Below are 14,033 nucleotides of genomic sequence, written 5' to 3' on the forward strand. Positions count from 1 at the left end.
CCTGAGTTTAAATATTTGATTTGAGTCTCCCCCCGCCCCCGCATATAGTGAGAGAAATATCAGTAAAGAAATACATCTCTCTTGCATGTAAAACTTCAGCATAATACCTAATGAAAAGGGTAGTTGGTAGTATTGTTATCCACATTTCTCTTCCTTTTGGATGAAACTAATGTAATGGAGATTCATGGCCTCTGATGGGCAATGTTTGGGGCACTTGGGAATTCTAGAAATGGCCAAGCCTAATGCCTGCTACCTCCCCTTCCCTGCCCTGCCCCCTGCAGTCCTGTCCAAGAACAGCAAGCCTATCCACACCACCATCCTAAACCCACATGTCCACGTGATCGGGGAGGACGCAGCCTGCATCGCCTATATCCGGCTCACTCAGTACATCGACGGGCAGGGTCGGCCTCGGACCAGTCAGTCAGAGGAGACCCGGGTGTGGCACCGCCGGGACGGCAAGTGGCTCAATGTCCACTATCACTGCTCAGGAGCCCCTGCCGCACCGCTGCAGTGAGCTCAGCCACAGGTGCTGCTGGTGGGGGAGAAGTGACTGGGAAGGGGAGAGGTGGCTTGGATTGCAGGTCGGAGGAGTAAGAGAAGGGAAGGGGGGGAGCACTCTAGGAAGAGGTATGGGCCTTCCCAGAGGGGAGGCAGAAACTAGGCATCGAAGTTTTGCTAAGCTTCTGTGTCATCAGACAGACTTCAGACTTGGTGCACGCATTCTTCCCCCGCTAGGACTTAGTTTCTTTAGTTATCAAAAGATACTGTTCCTACTTCCATTACAGGATGGATTGTAAGGATTAAGATACCATATACAAAGGACTGAGTAGGCGCTCAAATGTGAGATGTACTTTTTTAAACATTAACCTCTCCTGTTCTAGCCCATTCAAGGACTTAGCCAAGTGTGTAGTGTACCAAAAATCCCATGAGTTTACCTGTGTCCTCAATGGCCTTCTCTGTTCTGTTACCACCTCCTGCTCTGTTTGACAGGGGCATCATGAGATTCCAGCTGGAGGTTAAACCTTCGCAGCCAGTGACTCTGGAGGGCCTGAGTGACAGCGGCGGTCCTGTTCGTTTGAGGTTTAAAACAATTAAATTACAAAGCGGCAGCAGCCAATGCACGCCCCTGCATGCAGCCCTCCCGCCCGCCCTTCGTGTCTGTCTCTGCTGTACCGAGGTGTTTTTTACATTTAAGAAAAAAAAGAAAATAAGATTGTTTAAAAAAAAAAAAAAAGGAATTCGTATCATGATGCGTTTTAAAACAACTGATAGCCCTTGGGCTCGCAAGAAGGCAGGAGTTTGTGTGATTCTCAATCCAGGAGTGAACAGTGGGCTCACCACCAGCTTTGAAGAGGTGAGCTTGGCCTCAGGCCCCCATGGACTCCGGGGGACCAGGCAAGGACTCTTGACAGAGCTTTGGTCACAGAGCCATGGTGTGGTCGCAGCCCCAGTGGTGGCCTGATCTAGGAGTGGACTTCTTCAGAATATGCATTGACACCTAGTATGCGGAAGAAGAAAACACCATGGCTAACGGACCTACTTGGGAGAGAATGCGGCGCTCCAAGCCTGCTGTGGAGGCGGCTGCGAAGCATGACCTCAGGACTGAAGGCCTGGACTTTGCTCTACCGTTCCAGTTAGTGTAGGGAGGAAGAGAATTGGTGCTGCAGAAGTGTGTCCGACACAGCGGATGTGAAACCTTGTGTTAGTCTGACATGCACTTACTCATCCATTTCTATAGGATGCACAATGCACGTGGGCCTGAGACTGAGGCCAGGTTTCTGCAGGTGGAAGGGGAGGGATGGCTACTTTGTTTCCTGTTGGTTTTCCTAACGTAAAACGTCATTGGCCAGGGCTCCTTTTGCCACTTTTGGCAGTTCTGTTTGTGTGCTGATCTGGACCATCTTTGTCTTGTATTTTCATGGTGGTGGTCCCCATGCTGACCCTCATCTGGGCCTGGGCCCTCTGCCAAGTGCCCCTGTGGGATGGGAGGAGTGAGGCAGTGGGATAAGAGATGGTGGTTGTTTCTATGCATTCTGGCTGCCCCCTGGGCTGCCTCCCTTCTTCCCATGCTGCACGTCCATCTCTTTCCCGGTGTTTGAGGTTGAACTGACTGCTTGGGTGAGAAGCGCCCTCTTTAATGAGGCTCTTTACTGACCAACTGAAGTATAGACTCTTCTGCTGGGCAATCTGCATGGGTATCACCCCCTCACCTGCATGTACCCCAAAAAGGGGTCCAGAGCCAAGGCTCCTGCATTCATTGTCCCTCTCTGTGCTCAAGGAGTTCCAGGAAGAAAAGATCTGCACCTTAGGCAGATAACAGAGAAGGTAATGGAGGAGCAATTGCTCTTGGTTTCCTCCCACCAAACAACTGCACATTATCTGCATTTGGGGGTGGGGAGGTGGGTAGATTTCAGCTCCTTGGATGACCTTCAGGAGGCACAGGAGCTGGGGAAAGAACTACAGACTTTGGAACCAGCTGAGAAGAGACAAACTCATGGGTGCTGGTGCTTGAATTTAGCCAGGCTCCTCAAGCACCTCGTGCATGCCTCAGACCCTGGACCCTAGTCCCTTCCTGCCCTGCAGCCTGCAGTGCCAGCCAACAGATACCTTCACCACAGGGTTTGGTTTTGCTGGCTTGAAGACAACAAATGGTCTTAGAGCTCATTGAGACCCATAGCTTCATATGGCTGCTCCAGCCCCACTTCTTAGCGTTCTTACTCCACTTCTGGGGCTAATGTCAGCATCTATAGACTATTAATAGACTATTTAAAAAACGAACCACCTTTTAAACAGGAAATGGAAGGCATTTGATGCAGAACTTTTGCATGATGACATAGAAATAATTTAAAAATAGTGTTTGTTCTGAATGTTGGTAGTCCCTTCATAGCTTTGTTACAATGAAACCTTGAAGATATTTAATAAAATAACCTTTAAACAGTCCATTGTGGTGTTGCTGTTGGAGGCTCATAGCCACGGGCCTGCGTGACAAGGCTTCACTAGGAGACGAACATCTTTTCCCCATTCCCTTGGGAAGCAAGGAAGAAAACTTCTAAACTCAGCCTGAGCTGCTGAAGTGGGGGTGGCAGGGAGGAAGTAGCCTCTTCAGGGGTGAACCATGCCTTCGCCCCGCCCCAGTCGGAGGTAACCCCGCCCTCGGTACGCGGGCTCCCTCCTCCGCGGGGCTCAGTGGACGGGCCTGGGCCCTGGGCCCGCCCCGACGCTCCACAGACTGTGCCACCCGGTATGGAAAACGGGGTCCGCTCGGCGGGTCGCGCGCGAGGCCGGAGGCCTGGGAGCCTGCGGCTTGGCTAAGCACTGCGGAGGGCCACTGGCTTATCCCAGATCCCGGTCGCACGACCGCCAGGCTCGGGAAGCGCGCGGAGCCGAGCGGGCACCACGAGCCGCAGCGCGCCACCTCCCCCTGGCAGGAGCAGTACTTGGGCCCGACTGCGGCGGAGCGTTTGCTGGAGATGGCGGAGCCGCCGCGACCGAGGCCCCGCGAGCAGGGAAGCCGGGCGGCCCCGGGACGCGGCGGGGCCCGGGGACAGCGGGGACGCCGCCCACTCCACAGGGTGAGCCATCCTTGAGAGCAGCCTCCCATCCACGGTTGCTCTCAGTTTTCCCCGTCAGACTTCCCGCGAGTGTCGCCACCGAAACCACCCGCGGGGTCGTCCTAGGTGGCCACCCATCCGGCCCTGTGCACCCCTGCCCCGTGTCCCAGCCGCTGGCCTCCCCTCGGTAGCCTCATTCCGGTCACTCCGCCCGGATCACACGGGGTTCTTTCAGCCGGTGCCTATCTGGATGTCAACTCTCGGCCGCACCCCTGCCCCTTCCCCTCCAGCTTCCCCACCTGTGGGCTTCCTATTTCTTTGGCTAGCCCGTAGTTCCCAAAGGAGGGTCCCTCTATCCTCAAGGTCAGGTCCTTCCTCCCACTGCAAGGGCTCTGTTTATCCAGTGGTGGGCCCACACCTCCAGCCCTCCCCTGACCCTGTATTTGCTGCTCACTTTGGCTGACGACCCTTGGATTTCTCCTTCCTCGGAAACTTTCCACTGCCACACACATGTTCTTCCTCCAACATTAGTCATCCCACTGCTCCCCCACCAAAAGTTCTCACATGATCCCCTCTCTAAATCTTACCGCTTCCTCTAGATATGAAGCTAAAATGCAGTGGTTACAACGCAGCAGTTTGACAGGCCTGACCTTTGAATCCCAGTTCATCCACTAACTTGTAATCTTGGGTAAGTTCCTAAACTTCTCTGGGCCTGAAATTATACGCGTGTAAAATGAAACTAATACTAGTTATGTGTGTTTTCACAACTCTTAGAGCTGGCATTAAACACGGGTGCTTCTTGATTTACTGATAAACTTGATTTAAAGATAAACTTGATTTAAAATATCCTAAATTAAATTGCTGATAGTACTCTAACCTACTGACCACAAGAGCTTATCAGTGACCTCTGCTCTGTGACGCCAGTTGATTAACCTGCTTGTGTGGCTGAGTAGGTACTTGCCCTGTCTCTCATTGCAAGAAGGGGCTGGAGAGATGGCTCGGTGGTTCAGAGCACTTGCTGCTCTTCCAAAGGTCCTGAGTTCAATTCCCAGCACCCACATGGCAGCTTACAATCTGCTGCTGTCTTCTGGTGTGCAGATGGACATACAGACCAAGTACCTATATACATAAAATACATAAATAAAAATAAACCTAAAAAAAAACATTTTGTCAATAAGTCCAATACCTTAGGAAAGAATTAAAATTCTAGGGCCTGGGGTTGTAACTCCTGGTAGAGCATTTGCCTAATATGTGCGAATCCATGAATTCCATCACCTGCGCTGAAAACCAAAACCATATGAAGTATACATTATATTAAATGTTCATCATTTGCACATTGATTTTTTTTTTTTTTTTTTTTTTTTTTTTTTTTTTTTTTTTTTTTTTTTTGGTGGTGCTGGTGGTTCGGTTTGGTTTGGTTTACTAAGGAAGTGCCTCTCTGTGTAGCCCTGGCTGTCCTAGAACTCGCCATATAGACCAAGCTGGCCTCAAACTCAGAGATCGTTCTGCCTCTTCTAAGTGCTGATATTAAAGGCATGCAACATCCCCACCCAGCTTCATTTGCACGTTGTAATAAATCAAAGTCAGATCTGTCTGTATATGCAAAGCTCTCAGAAGAATATCCAACAAGTAGTAAACACTCAGTACATACTATTATTAAACCAGTGGTACATGTAAAGTGTAGCCTGCTTTCCCTGAGTTCTTAATACTCTTTTCCCTGTTAGAATTTAGCTGTCCCTGCCAGGCAGTGGTGGTACATGCCTTTAATCCCAGCACTCAGGAGACAGAGGCAGGCAGAGTTGGAGGCTAGCCTGGTCTATATAGTAGTCAGGGCTGCACTGAGAAATCCTGTCAATAAAAACAAAAGAATTCAGTTCTTCCCATGATCTGCACCTCTTCCTCCTACTTCCACTCTCTCCCCTGCTTCCCTATCTTCCTCTCCACCGTTGCATTTAGAGCCTCACCCAGTAGAAACATGGCCTTTGCTTCTACACTGGGATTTTTCGCCCCAACACAGTTTGTCTTTTCATTTATTTTAATCTCATGTGTATTGTTTTGCCTGCATGTATATCTGTGTCAGATCCCCCAAGAACTAGGTTACAGACAACTGTGATGTACCATGTTGGGGCTGGGAATTGAACTCGGGACCTCTGGAAGAGCAGCCAGTGCTCTTAACCACTGAGCCATCTCTCCAGCCCCCATCTGTTTTTATTCTGTCTCCCAGCTCTCTTACTTCAATTAGTTTTACCCAGGCGAGAGCTGAGCTCTACCTAAATCACCATAAATCATGTCTCTGGATTCTGAAGGACCTTGTCTCTGCCTAATGGCCACTGAGCTGCAGGCACTGGAGTAGGTAGAAGAGCAGGATTGCCAGCTACTGACCTTTCTCAGATTGGCTAAAATAAAAGGGAACTGTAAACTTGCAGCAGTCTCATTTGAGAAGAAGAAACTGTCAAATTAGAGTTCCTTAAAGCCGTTTTCTGGTCACCCTCAAGTCACTTTCTGTTCCTGGATCCCATTCCTCGTATCCACCCAGTCTGTTACCCAGCTTTTCCTGTGCTGTTCTGGAATAAGGATGTAGTAGCACCTCAGTTAGTTTAGGAAGGAAACGCAGAGTGGAAAGGAGACTCTGGCTTCAGCTTTCTGGCTTCCTTAGGTGCTAGTGATGGCATGCCCTGCCCTGGGTGTGCATTTATCTCCTCTGCTGATTCTGCTATGGGTGGACAGAAGGGTATGGGGTAATTGTTCACAGTAGTGGAAAGAAGAGCCTCCCAAGTTCTGGGCTCAGAAGCTAATAGTATGATTAGCTCTCACCATTTCTCAAGCACCCCCACTGTAGTGCGCACATGACTGACCGAAAGTTCATGAGTACTGTTGGCTGTGGTAATGGACGTGACCGAGGTAGAAGATTAGGACTCAGGAGGCTTCTCCTATCTGATGTTTCGTTGGATCATGAGACTTCTAAGATGTGTCATCCACTTGTTATCGAGAGCCCATCAGAGCTCCTGCTTATTGGCAGACTTCTCAGACATAGGATGTGAATTTCTTTCGCCCTCCTGGTTGTTTGGTCTCCATGGATAGGCTCTTTTCTAACTTGAGTCCCTGCCTCAGCTTGATGTAGGGGAATTTGGGGACGTTCCCTAAGAAAGTGGACAAGCTACGAAGCCAAGGTATGGAATCCAACTTGTATTCCTCCACATAAGCTTTATTCTTTTCTAAAGAATGAGTGGGTAAGGAGGATCTGAGTTTAGATTCCCAGTACCCATGACAACCCAGATGTGTGGCAGCACACATCCCCAGCACAGAAGCAACACCAGGGGGTTGCTAGCCAGCCGATCTAACTGGAACAGAGAGCTTCAGGTTCAGCGAGAGACTGTCTCAAAAGTACGAGAGCAGTAAAGAAGGACACTGATATTGACCTCTGGGTCTATACAGGTGCACGCACGCACACAAACACGAGCTCACACACATGTACTAGTGCACAGGTACAAATGCACATGCACAGAAGAGATCATCAAATATACATGGGGTAAGAGATGGGACAAGGAGAATGGCTAATGACAGACTTTCAAAGGAAGAAGTAACCCACCAATTTCTCTGCTTTACAGATTGTAAGGGCCAAGCTTGTGGACTTCACTGACTTCTGACGTAAGAACCTTCACCAGGGCTGAGGAAAATCAAGTTTCAGCCTGAGGCATGGGCCAGGGGGCCATGGTGACCTGACACCAGTGGATTCTGTCCAGTCCACCCTGTTGTTTTTCCTGCCTCCCCTATCCTGTACTGAAAGTGTTTGTGTTCATCAGGGAACTGACCCTAAGAGAATCCTTCCCCTACCAAGACAGTTCTAACCTACAGAACTTGTACTTCCCATCTCCTGAGGTGGTCCCTATCCTTCCCTTCTCCTCGCCATGCTCCAGCTGTGGAAGGTGGTACGCCCTGCTCGGCAGCTGGAACTACACCGCCTCATCCTGCTGCTGATTGGTTTCAGTCTTGTCTCCATGGGATTCCTGGCTTACTACGTGTCCACCAGCCCCAAGGCCAAGGAACCCCTGCCTCTACCCTTGGGAGACTGTAGTAGCAGTGGGGCTGCTGGCCCTGGCCCTGGCCCTGCAAGGCCACCAGTCCCACCTCAACCCCCAAGGCCTCCAGAAACAACTCGAACAGAACCTGTGGTCCTTGTGTTTGTGGAAAGTGCATACTCGCAACTGGGGCAGGAGATTGTGGCCATCTTGGAGTCTAGTCGCTTTCGTTATAGCACTGAGCTAGCACCTGGCCGAGGGGATATGCCCACACTGACTGATCAGACCCACGGCCGCTATGTCTTAGTCATCTATGAGAACCTTCTAAAGTATGTCAACTTGGATGCCTGGAGTCGAGAACTGCTAGATCGGTACTGTGTGGAGTATGGTGTGGGCATCATCGGCTTTTTCCGAGCCCATGAGCATAGCCTATTGAGTGCCCAACTTAAGGGCTTCCCCCTTTTCCTACACTCAAACTTGGGGCTCCGGGACTACCAAGTGAATCCTTCTGCTCCTCTACTACATCTCACCCGCCCTAGTCGCTTGGAGCCAGGACCACTGCCTGGTGATGACTGGACCATCTTCCAGTCCAATCACAGCACCTATGAGCCTGTGCTGATTGCCAGCCATCGGCCAGCTGAGTTCCCTGTGCCAGGACCAGTTCTTCGGCGAGCCCGACTCCCCACTGTGGTGCAGGACTTGGGGCTTCATGATGGCATCCAGCGGGTGCTGTTTGGACATGGCCTCTCTTTTTGGCTTCACAAACTTGTATTTGTTGATGCTGTTGCGTACCTCACTGGCAAGCGCCTCTGCCTGGACCTTGACCGCTACATCTTAGTAGACATTGATGACATCTTTGTGGGCAAAGAAGGTACTCGCATGAAGGTGGCTGATGTTGAGGTCAGTTTTTCTTTTTCTCTTCTGTTTATTTTGCTAGAAGATTTACCACCTCTGGCTATCAGATTCCCTGCTTTGATTCTGAGATGGTCATAGGTCTCTACTTTTTACAGTTGGAAAGGAAGCTACTTACTATATATTTCTCAATCAGTCTGTTTTCTCCTCATTTGGCATTTCTCTACTATTTCTCCTAGGCTTTGTTGAACACCCAGAACAAACTCAGGACCTTAGTTCCCAACTTCACCTTCAACCTGGGCTTCTCGGGCAAGTTCTATCATACCGGTGAGTTCATTCCCTATTCTTATCAACTTTAGTTTGCTCTGTCTCTTTAGTATTAACCCTGGACAGACAAGTTGGAGAAAGGGACAAAGTTTAGGGACATAGTTCACTAATGAGCTAGTGATGTCTTGCATTAGTATTGGTGGCTGAAGAACACTTAGGCAGTGGAACAAACAGACAACCTCGGGCCCTGGGCAGGAGTCAGTAATGTCCAAAGGATGGAAAATGGTCAGAGTTGTTACAGAACAAAGGGCATAGGGACTGACCGGCTGTGACCAGCAGTCAGTGTGTGACCATAGGGACAGAAGAGGAGGATGCAGGGGACGACATGCTGCTGAAGCACCGCAGAGAGTTCTGGTGGTTCCCTCACATGTGGAGTCACATGCAGCCACACCTGTTCCACAATCGCTCCGTGCTAGCTGACCAGATGAGGCTCAACAAACAGTTTGCTTTGGTGAGACTCTTGGATCTCTTTCCCATACTTTCTCCCAGAGATAATGTTTCTTTTTTAACACCCCACCACCACCACCACCATGGATACCCTATTCTACCCTTTCCAGTTTTCTTTCTTCGGAGGCATCCCCACCCTCTTTACCCTCTACTCCCCAAACTTCACCAGGTCCTGGTGAGAGTCTATGCCATCCCCAGGAGCATGGGATTCCTACGGATCTTGGGTATGCTGTGGCTCCCCATCACTCTGGTGTGTACCCCATCCACACGCAGCTCTATGAGGCCTGGAAATCTGTGTGGGGTATCCAGGTGACCAGCACTGAAGAGTACCCTCATCTGCGCCCTGCTCGCTACCGCCGTGGCTTCATTCACAATGGCATCATGGTGAGGGATTCCCACGACAACTCAAACCGACATTCAGGCAGCCTTCAACCAGCATTGACTTGTGGCTTGTCATCTGCCAGCCCAGGGTGTCCACAAAATATGATTATGCATATAGTAAAAAATTTTTTAAAGATTTGTGTGTGTGTGTGTGTGTGTGTGTGTGTGCGCGCGCGCGCTCTGTCTGCATGTACACTGCATGCTAGAAGAAGGCATCAGATCCCATTATAGATGGTTGTGAGCCACCATGTGGTTGCTGGGGATTGAACTCAGGACCTGTGGAAGAGCAGTCAATAATACGGTACTCTTAACTGCTGAGCCATCTCTCCAGCCCTACATAGAGTGAATTTTCTTACTATAACTTCAAATCAGGCCTCTCTGAACCCAGGGATTTCCAGTGTGTCCTGACATCGGTCCCCATCTGCTCTCTGTCTTACCATCCACATCTCATCTATCCCTGTATCTTCTTTTCCTCTCAGGTGCTCCCCCGGCAAACATGTGGCCTCTTCACTCACACCATCTTCTATAATGAGTATCCCGGAGGTTCTCGTGAACTAGATCGAAGCATCCGAGGTGGAGAGCTCTTTCTGACAGTGTTGCTTAATCCGGTAAGGTGCCAAAAGGGAAGCGGAAGACAAAAGCCAAACTGTTGTCAAGCCAGTACCTTTGTGCACCGAAGCTGGTTCTGGGACAGGGGCTTGCTGAGACTCACAGGTAGGCATCTTCTTCCAGATCAGTGTCTTTATGACCCATCTGTCAAACTATGGAAATGACCGGCTGGGCCTATACACCTTTGAGAGCCTGGTGCGCTTCCTCCAGTGCTGGACCCGACTGCGCCTGCAGACCCTTCCTCCTGTCCCTCTTGCACAAAAGTACTTTGAACTTTTTCCTCAGGAACGAAGCCCCCTTTGGCAGGTAAGGATGGCGCTCAGGCTGAGCTGATCTGATGGGGGCCAGGGTTTACAAGATTAGTCCTTATTAGATTCGTGGCCTAACCTTCAGAATCCCTGTGATGACAAGAGACACAAAGATATCTGGTCCAAGGAGAAAACCTGTGATCGACTCCCCAAGTTCCTCATTGTGGGACCACAGAAGACAGGTAAATTATTCACAGCCAATTTATCTTATGCTGCCTTCTCATACCTACTTCTCATTAATCAAGTCTCTTGAGAAAAGGTTTCATTTTTTAAAAAATTATATTAATTTAGTGTGCTTGCATGCATGTGTATATACATACGCAGGACAGCGTGAGGGAATCAGTTATTTTCACTGTTTTGTTTGGGTTTTGGTTTTCTTGGGTTTTACTGTATAATTTAGGCTCTCCTGGAACTTGCTCTGTAGACAAGGCTGTCCTCAAACTCACACAACTCTCTGCCTGCCTCTGCCTCCCAAGTGCTGGGATTAAAGGAATGCACTACAATATTTAAAAAATATTTTTATTCATTTATTTTATATATATGAGTATTCTGTCTACATGTACACCTGCATGCCGGAAGAGGGCATCAGAACTCATTACAGATGGCTGTGAGCCACCATGTCGTTGCTGGGAATTGAACTCAGCACTTCTGGAAAAGCAGCTTATGCTCTTAACCACTGAGCCATCTCTTTAGCCCTGCAATTTTTTTTTTTCGTTTTGTGTTTTTTGTTTGTTTAGTTTTTGAGACAGGATCTCATCACCCAGGCCAACCTTAAATCCTCTAATCTCTTTGCTTCAATTTTCCAAGTGCCAGAATTACATTTGTAAGCCACTGTACCCGGCTCCATCTGCAGAGTTTAAAAGACAGATAAATAGGGGCTGGGGTGTCTGCTGATCATGTCTGAAGCCCTGGATTCCAGGCCCAGCATAAAGCCAGCACAGTAGAACAGCAGGATCACTTGCCACCCAGGGCCTTGGCTGTGTAACAATCCAGGCACGCCTAGGCTACAGAAGATCTTGTCTCAAAAGTCAATTAGATGACCAAGCTTGGTTGTAAAGGTTTGTAATCCAAGCAGTTTAGGAGGCAGAGACAGGAGAGTATCAGCTTTAGTGCCGGCCTGGCTACAGTGTATTCAAGGACACCTGAGCAGTTTAGTAAGACCTAATCTCAAAATAAGAAAAGCAAAGTGGTCAGAGGCCCCAGCTCTATGACAAAGCATCACCGTTTTTAAAGGATTAGATTCAGTCCTGAGTGCTAGGGAGGGGGATCTACAGGTGATTCTGATAAGGTGGAGGGTGAAAGCTGGTCTGACCCAATCCTGGACCTTCTCGGGCTTTCTTTCTCTCACTTTGCTTTGGCTGAAAGGAGTTTTACAACCCACAAGTGAGTATGTTCTTATCTTCTTCACACTCTTGCTGTTCAGCTGGCTGCTCTCCTGAACAGGCTGGTCTTTCTCTTCCCTGCAGGCACCACAGCTATTCACTTCTTCCTGAGCCTGCACCCAGCTGTGACAAGCAGCTTCCCTAGCCCCAGCACCTTTGAGGAAATTCAGTTCTTCAATGGCCCTAATTACCACAAGGGCATCGACTGGTGAGACGGGTCCCCTTTCGTGTTCCTCAGAGGACTACAGCCTTCTTTAAAAGATAACTTGTCCCAGCCTCTGCCAGATCGCAAAAGTCTCAGTTGCCACTGAGATCTCTCTTCTCTTCTCTGTGCTACTCTCTAGGTACATGGACTTCTTCCCTGTTCCTTCCAATGCCAGCACTGACTTCCTGTTTGAAAAAAGTGCCACCTACTTTGACTCAGAGGTTGTACCACGTCGGGGGGCCGCCCTTCTGCCAAGAGCCAAGATCATCACTGTGCTCATCAACCCCGCTGACAGGGCCTACTCCTGGTACCAGGTTTGTCTGAAGTGAGGGACACATTAGGCCTTAACGGAAAGGTGGAGAAGGTTGTACCTGCTAGAGACACGGGAAGGAATGAGAGTCAGGAAACTAAACTAGTCCCTTAAAGCAGGATGGTGATGCTGATGTCACCAGACAAGATGGCCAGAATCACTGTGGAATTAGCGCTGTTCCTTTTTCTCCTGTCCTGCAGCACCAGCGAGCACATGGAGACCCTGTTGCTCTGAACTACACCTTCTACCAAGTGATTTCAGCTTCCTCTCAGGCCCCTGTGCTTCTTCGCTCCTTGCAGAGCCGTTGTCTCGTTCCTGGCTACTATTCTACCCACCTTCAACGATGGCTGATGTACTATCCCCCTGGACAGGTACTCTCCTGCAAAAGCCCTTATAAGGGTGCCCCTTCCCTTCAGCCCAGTCTTCTTAAGAATAGAGAGGGAACCACATCCCTGTCCCTTCAGTTGCTGATTATGGATGGGCAGGAGCTTCGTGTCAACCCAGCAGCCTCAATGGAGATCATCCAGAAGTTCCTGGGTATCACCCCCTTTCTGAACTACACGAGGACCCTCAGGTGGGAGAGCATAAACTAAGGGAAAGAAGGTTTTATGGGGAAGGGAAGGAGGTTCTGTTTGGAAGAGACATTTCTCCCTGTGGGCTAGGAGAGGTAGGGTACATTCGTGGGACTTGAATTTCCCTTCTCCCTGACACCTAGTGCCCTGTTCCTTTGAGTAGGTTTGATGAAGATAAAGGATTTTGGTGCCAGGGGCTTGAAGGTGGTAAGACTCGCTGTCTAGGGAGAAGCAAAGGCCGGAGGTACCCAGACATGGACATGGAGGTAAGTGGGTCCTGGGTTATGGGTGCCACTCCACCTCCAGGGTCTGACCTTGCTGAACTCTTTACCGTCTGTTTCTCCTCTCACTTTTTTTCTCCCACCAGTCTCGCCTTTTCCTTACGGATTTTTTCCGGAACCATAATCTGGAGCTGTCAAAGCTGCTGAGTCGGCTTGGACAGCCAGCCCCCTTGTGGCTTCGGGAAGAATTGCAGCATTCCAGTGTGGGCTGATGCCCAGTCTTTCCATACCAGCAAAAAGCCTGCTAACTTCACTGAGGGGCAAGCCTTAGAGCAGAGCCCACAGGGGGATTAAAACGACCTGGCCCCTTACCCCTCTACCTCAGTGGCCCCCAGGATTGGAATGGCTGAAAAGGGAGGGGCATCCATCTCTTTCCCATAGTTTTGGGGCCTAATAAAGGGGTTTCCCTTTGTACGCCCCCCCACCCCATGGTACTAGGTACTAGGTACCTTTGACCTATGAATCTGGGAAGTGAGCAAGAGAGGGTGCAAAGAAGGGGTAAAAGAATGTATTCAATGGTTTCCCTCCTCATCCCCAGCAGTTTACCTGTCAATGCCTACCCATGAGAGGGCCCTTTGCTGTGGCCCCTTTAGTCAAGAGAGTGGGATCTACCTGTGGCCTGGCCTCCCTAGTGTCATTCACATTGAATGGGGATGAGGTCAGACAGTTGCTCATAGAGCTATATATGAGCCCTAGCTGTGGGCTACAAATGTCCTTAATAAACATCCTTATTTTTCTGTTTTGTCTACTTCATTACAATGAAAAAAAAAAACAAAAACAAGCAAACCC

At 49.5% G+C, this 14,033-nt stretch overlaps 2 protein-coding genes across 10 annotated transcripts in view; both read left to right on the plus strand.

Annotated features, from left to right (window-relative positions):
- The window catches only part of CAMK2G (calcium/calmodulin dependent protein kinase II gamma), a 57,485-nt gene extending 54,551 nt beyond the window's left edge, over nucleotides 1–2,934 (plus strand). For all 8 annotated transcript variants that reach the window (XM_080926917.1, XM_080926920.1, XM_080926919.1 and 5 more), the window contains 2 exons: nucleotides 282–526; nucleotides 991–2,934. In XM_080926917.1, the coding sequence (XP_080783043.1) occupies nucleotides 282–514 (233 nt within the window). In that variant the 3' untranslated portion in view covers nucleotides 515–526; nucleotides 991–2,934. The remainder of the gene's footprint in view (nucleotides 1–281; nucleotides 527–990) is intronic.
- Nucleotides 2,935–3,297: 363 nt separating this feature from the next.
- On the plus strand, nucleotides 3,298–13,981 carry NDST2 (N-deacetylase and N-sulfotransferase 2). Of its 2 annotated transcripts, XM_080925968.1 has the most exons (15): nucleotides 3,298–3,572; nucleotides 4,151–4,239; nucleotides 7,160–8,470; nucleotides 8,662–8,749; nucleotides 9,046–9,200; nucleotides 9,395–9,580; nucleotides 10,057–10,185; nucleotides 10,310–10,492; nucleotides 10,580–10,676; nucleotides 11,961–12,084; nucleotides 12,221–12,395; nucleotides 12,592–12,762; nucleotides 12,856–12,965; nucleotides 13,127–13,229; nucleotides 13,331–13,981. In XM_080925968.1, exons 3-15 carry the CDS (start codon nucleotides 7,460–7,462, stop codon nucleotides 13,454–13,456), a joined length of 2,658 nt encoding a protein of 885 aa, XP_080782094.1. In that variant the 5' UTR covers nucleotides 3,298–3,572; nucleotides 4,151–4,239; nucleotides 7,160–7,459; the 3' UTR covers nucleotides 13,457–13,981. The 2 variants fall into 2 exon arrangements, with proteins under 2 accessions (XP_080782094.1, XP_080782093.1); XM_080925967.1 differs by having other exon boundaries at nucleotides 13,127–13,981.
- Nucleotides 13,982–14,033: the final 52 nt, after the last annotated feature.

Source organism: Micromys minutus (genome assembly GCF_963924665.1).
Source record: "Micromys minutus genome assembly, chromosome: 12".
Lineage (NCBI taxonomy): Eukaryota > Metazoa > Chordata > Mammalia > Rodentia > Muridae > Micromys > Micromys minutus.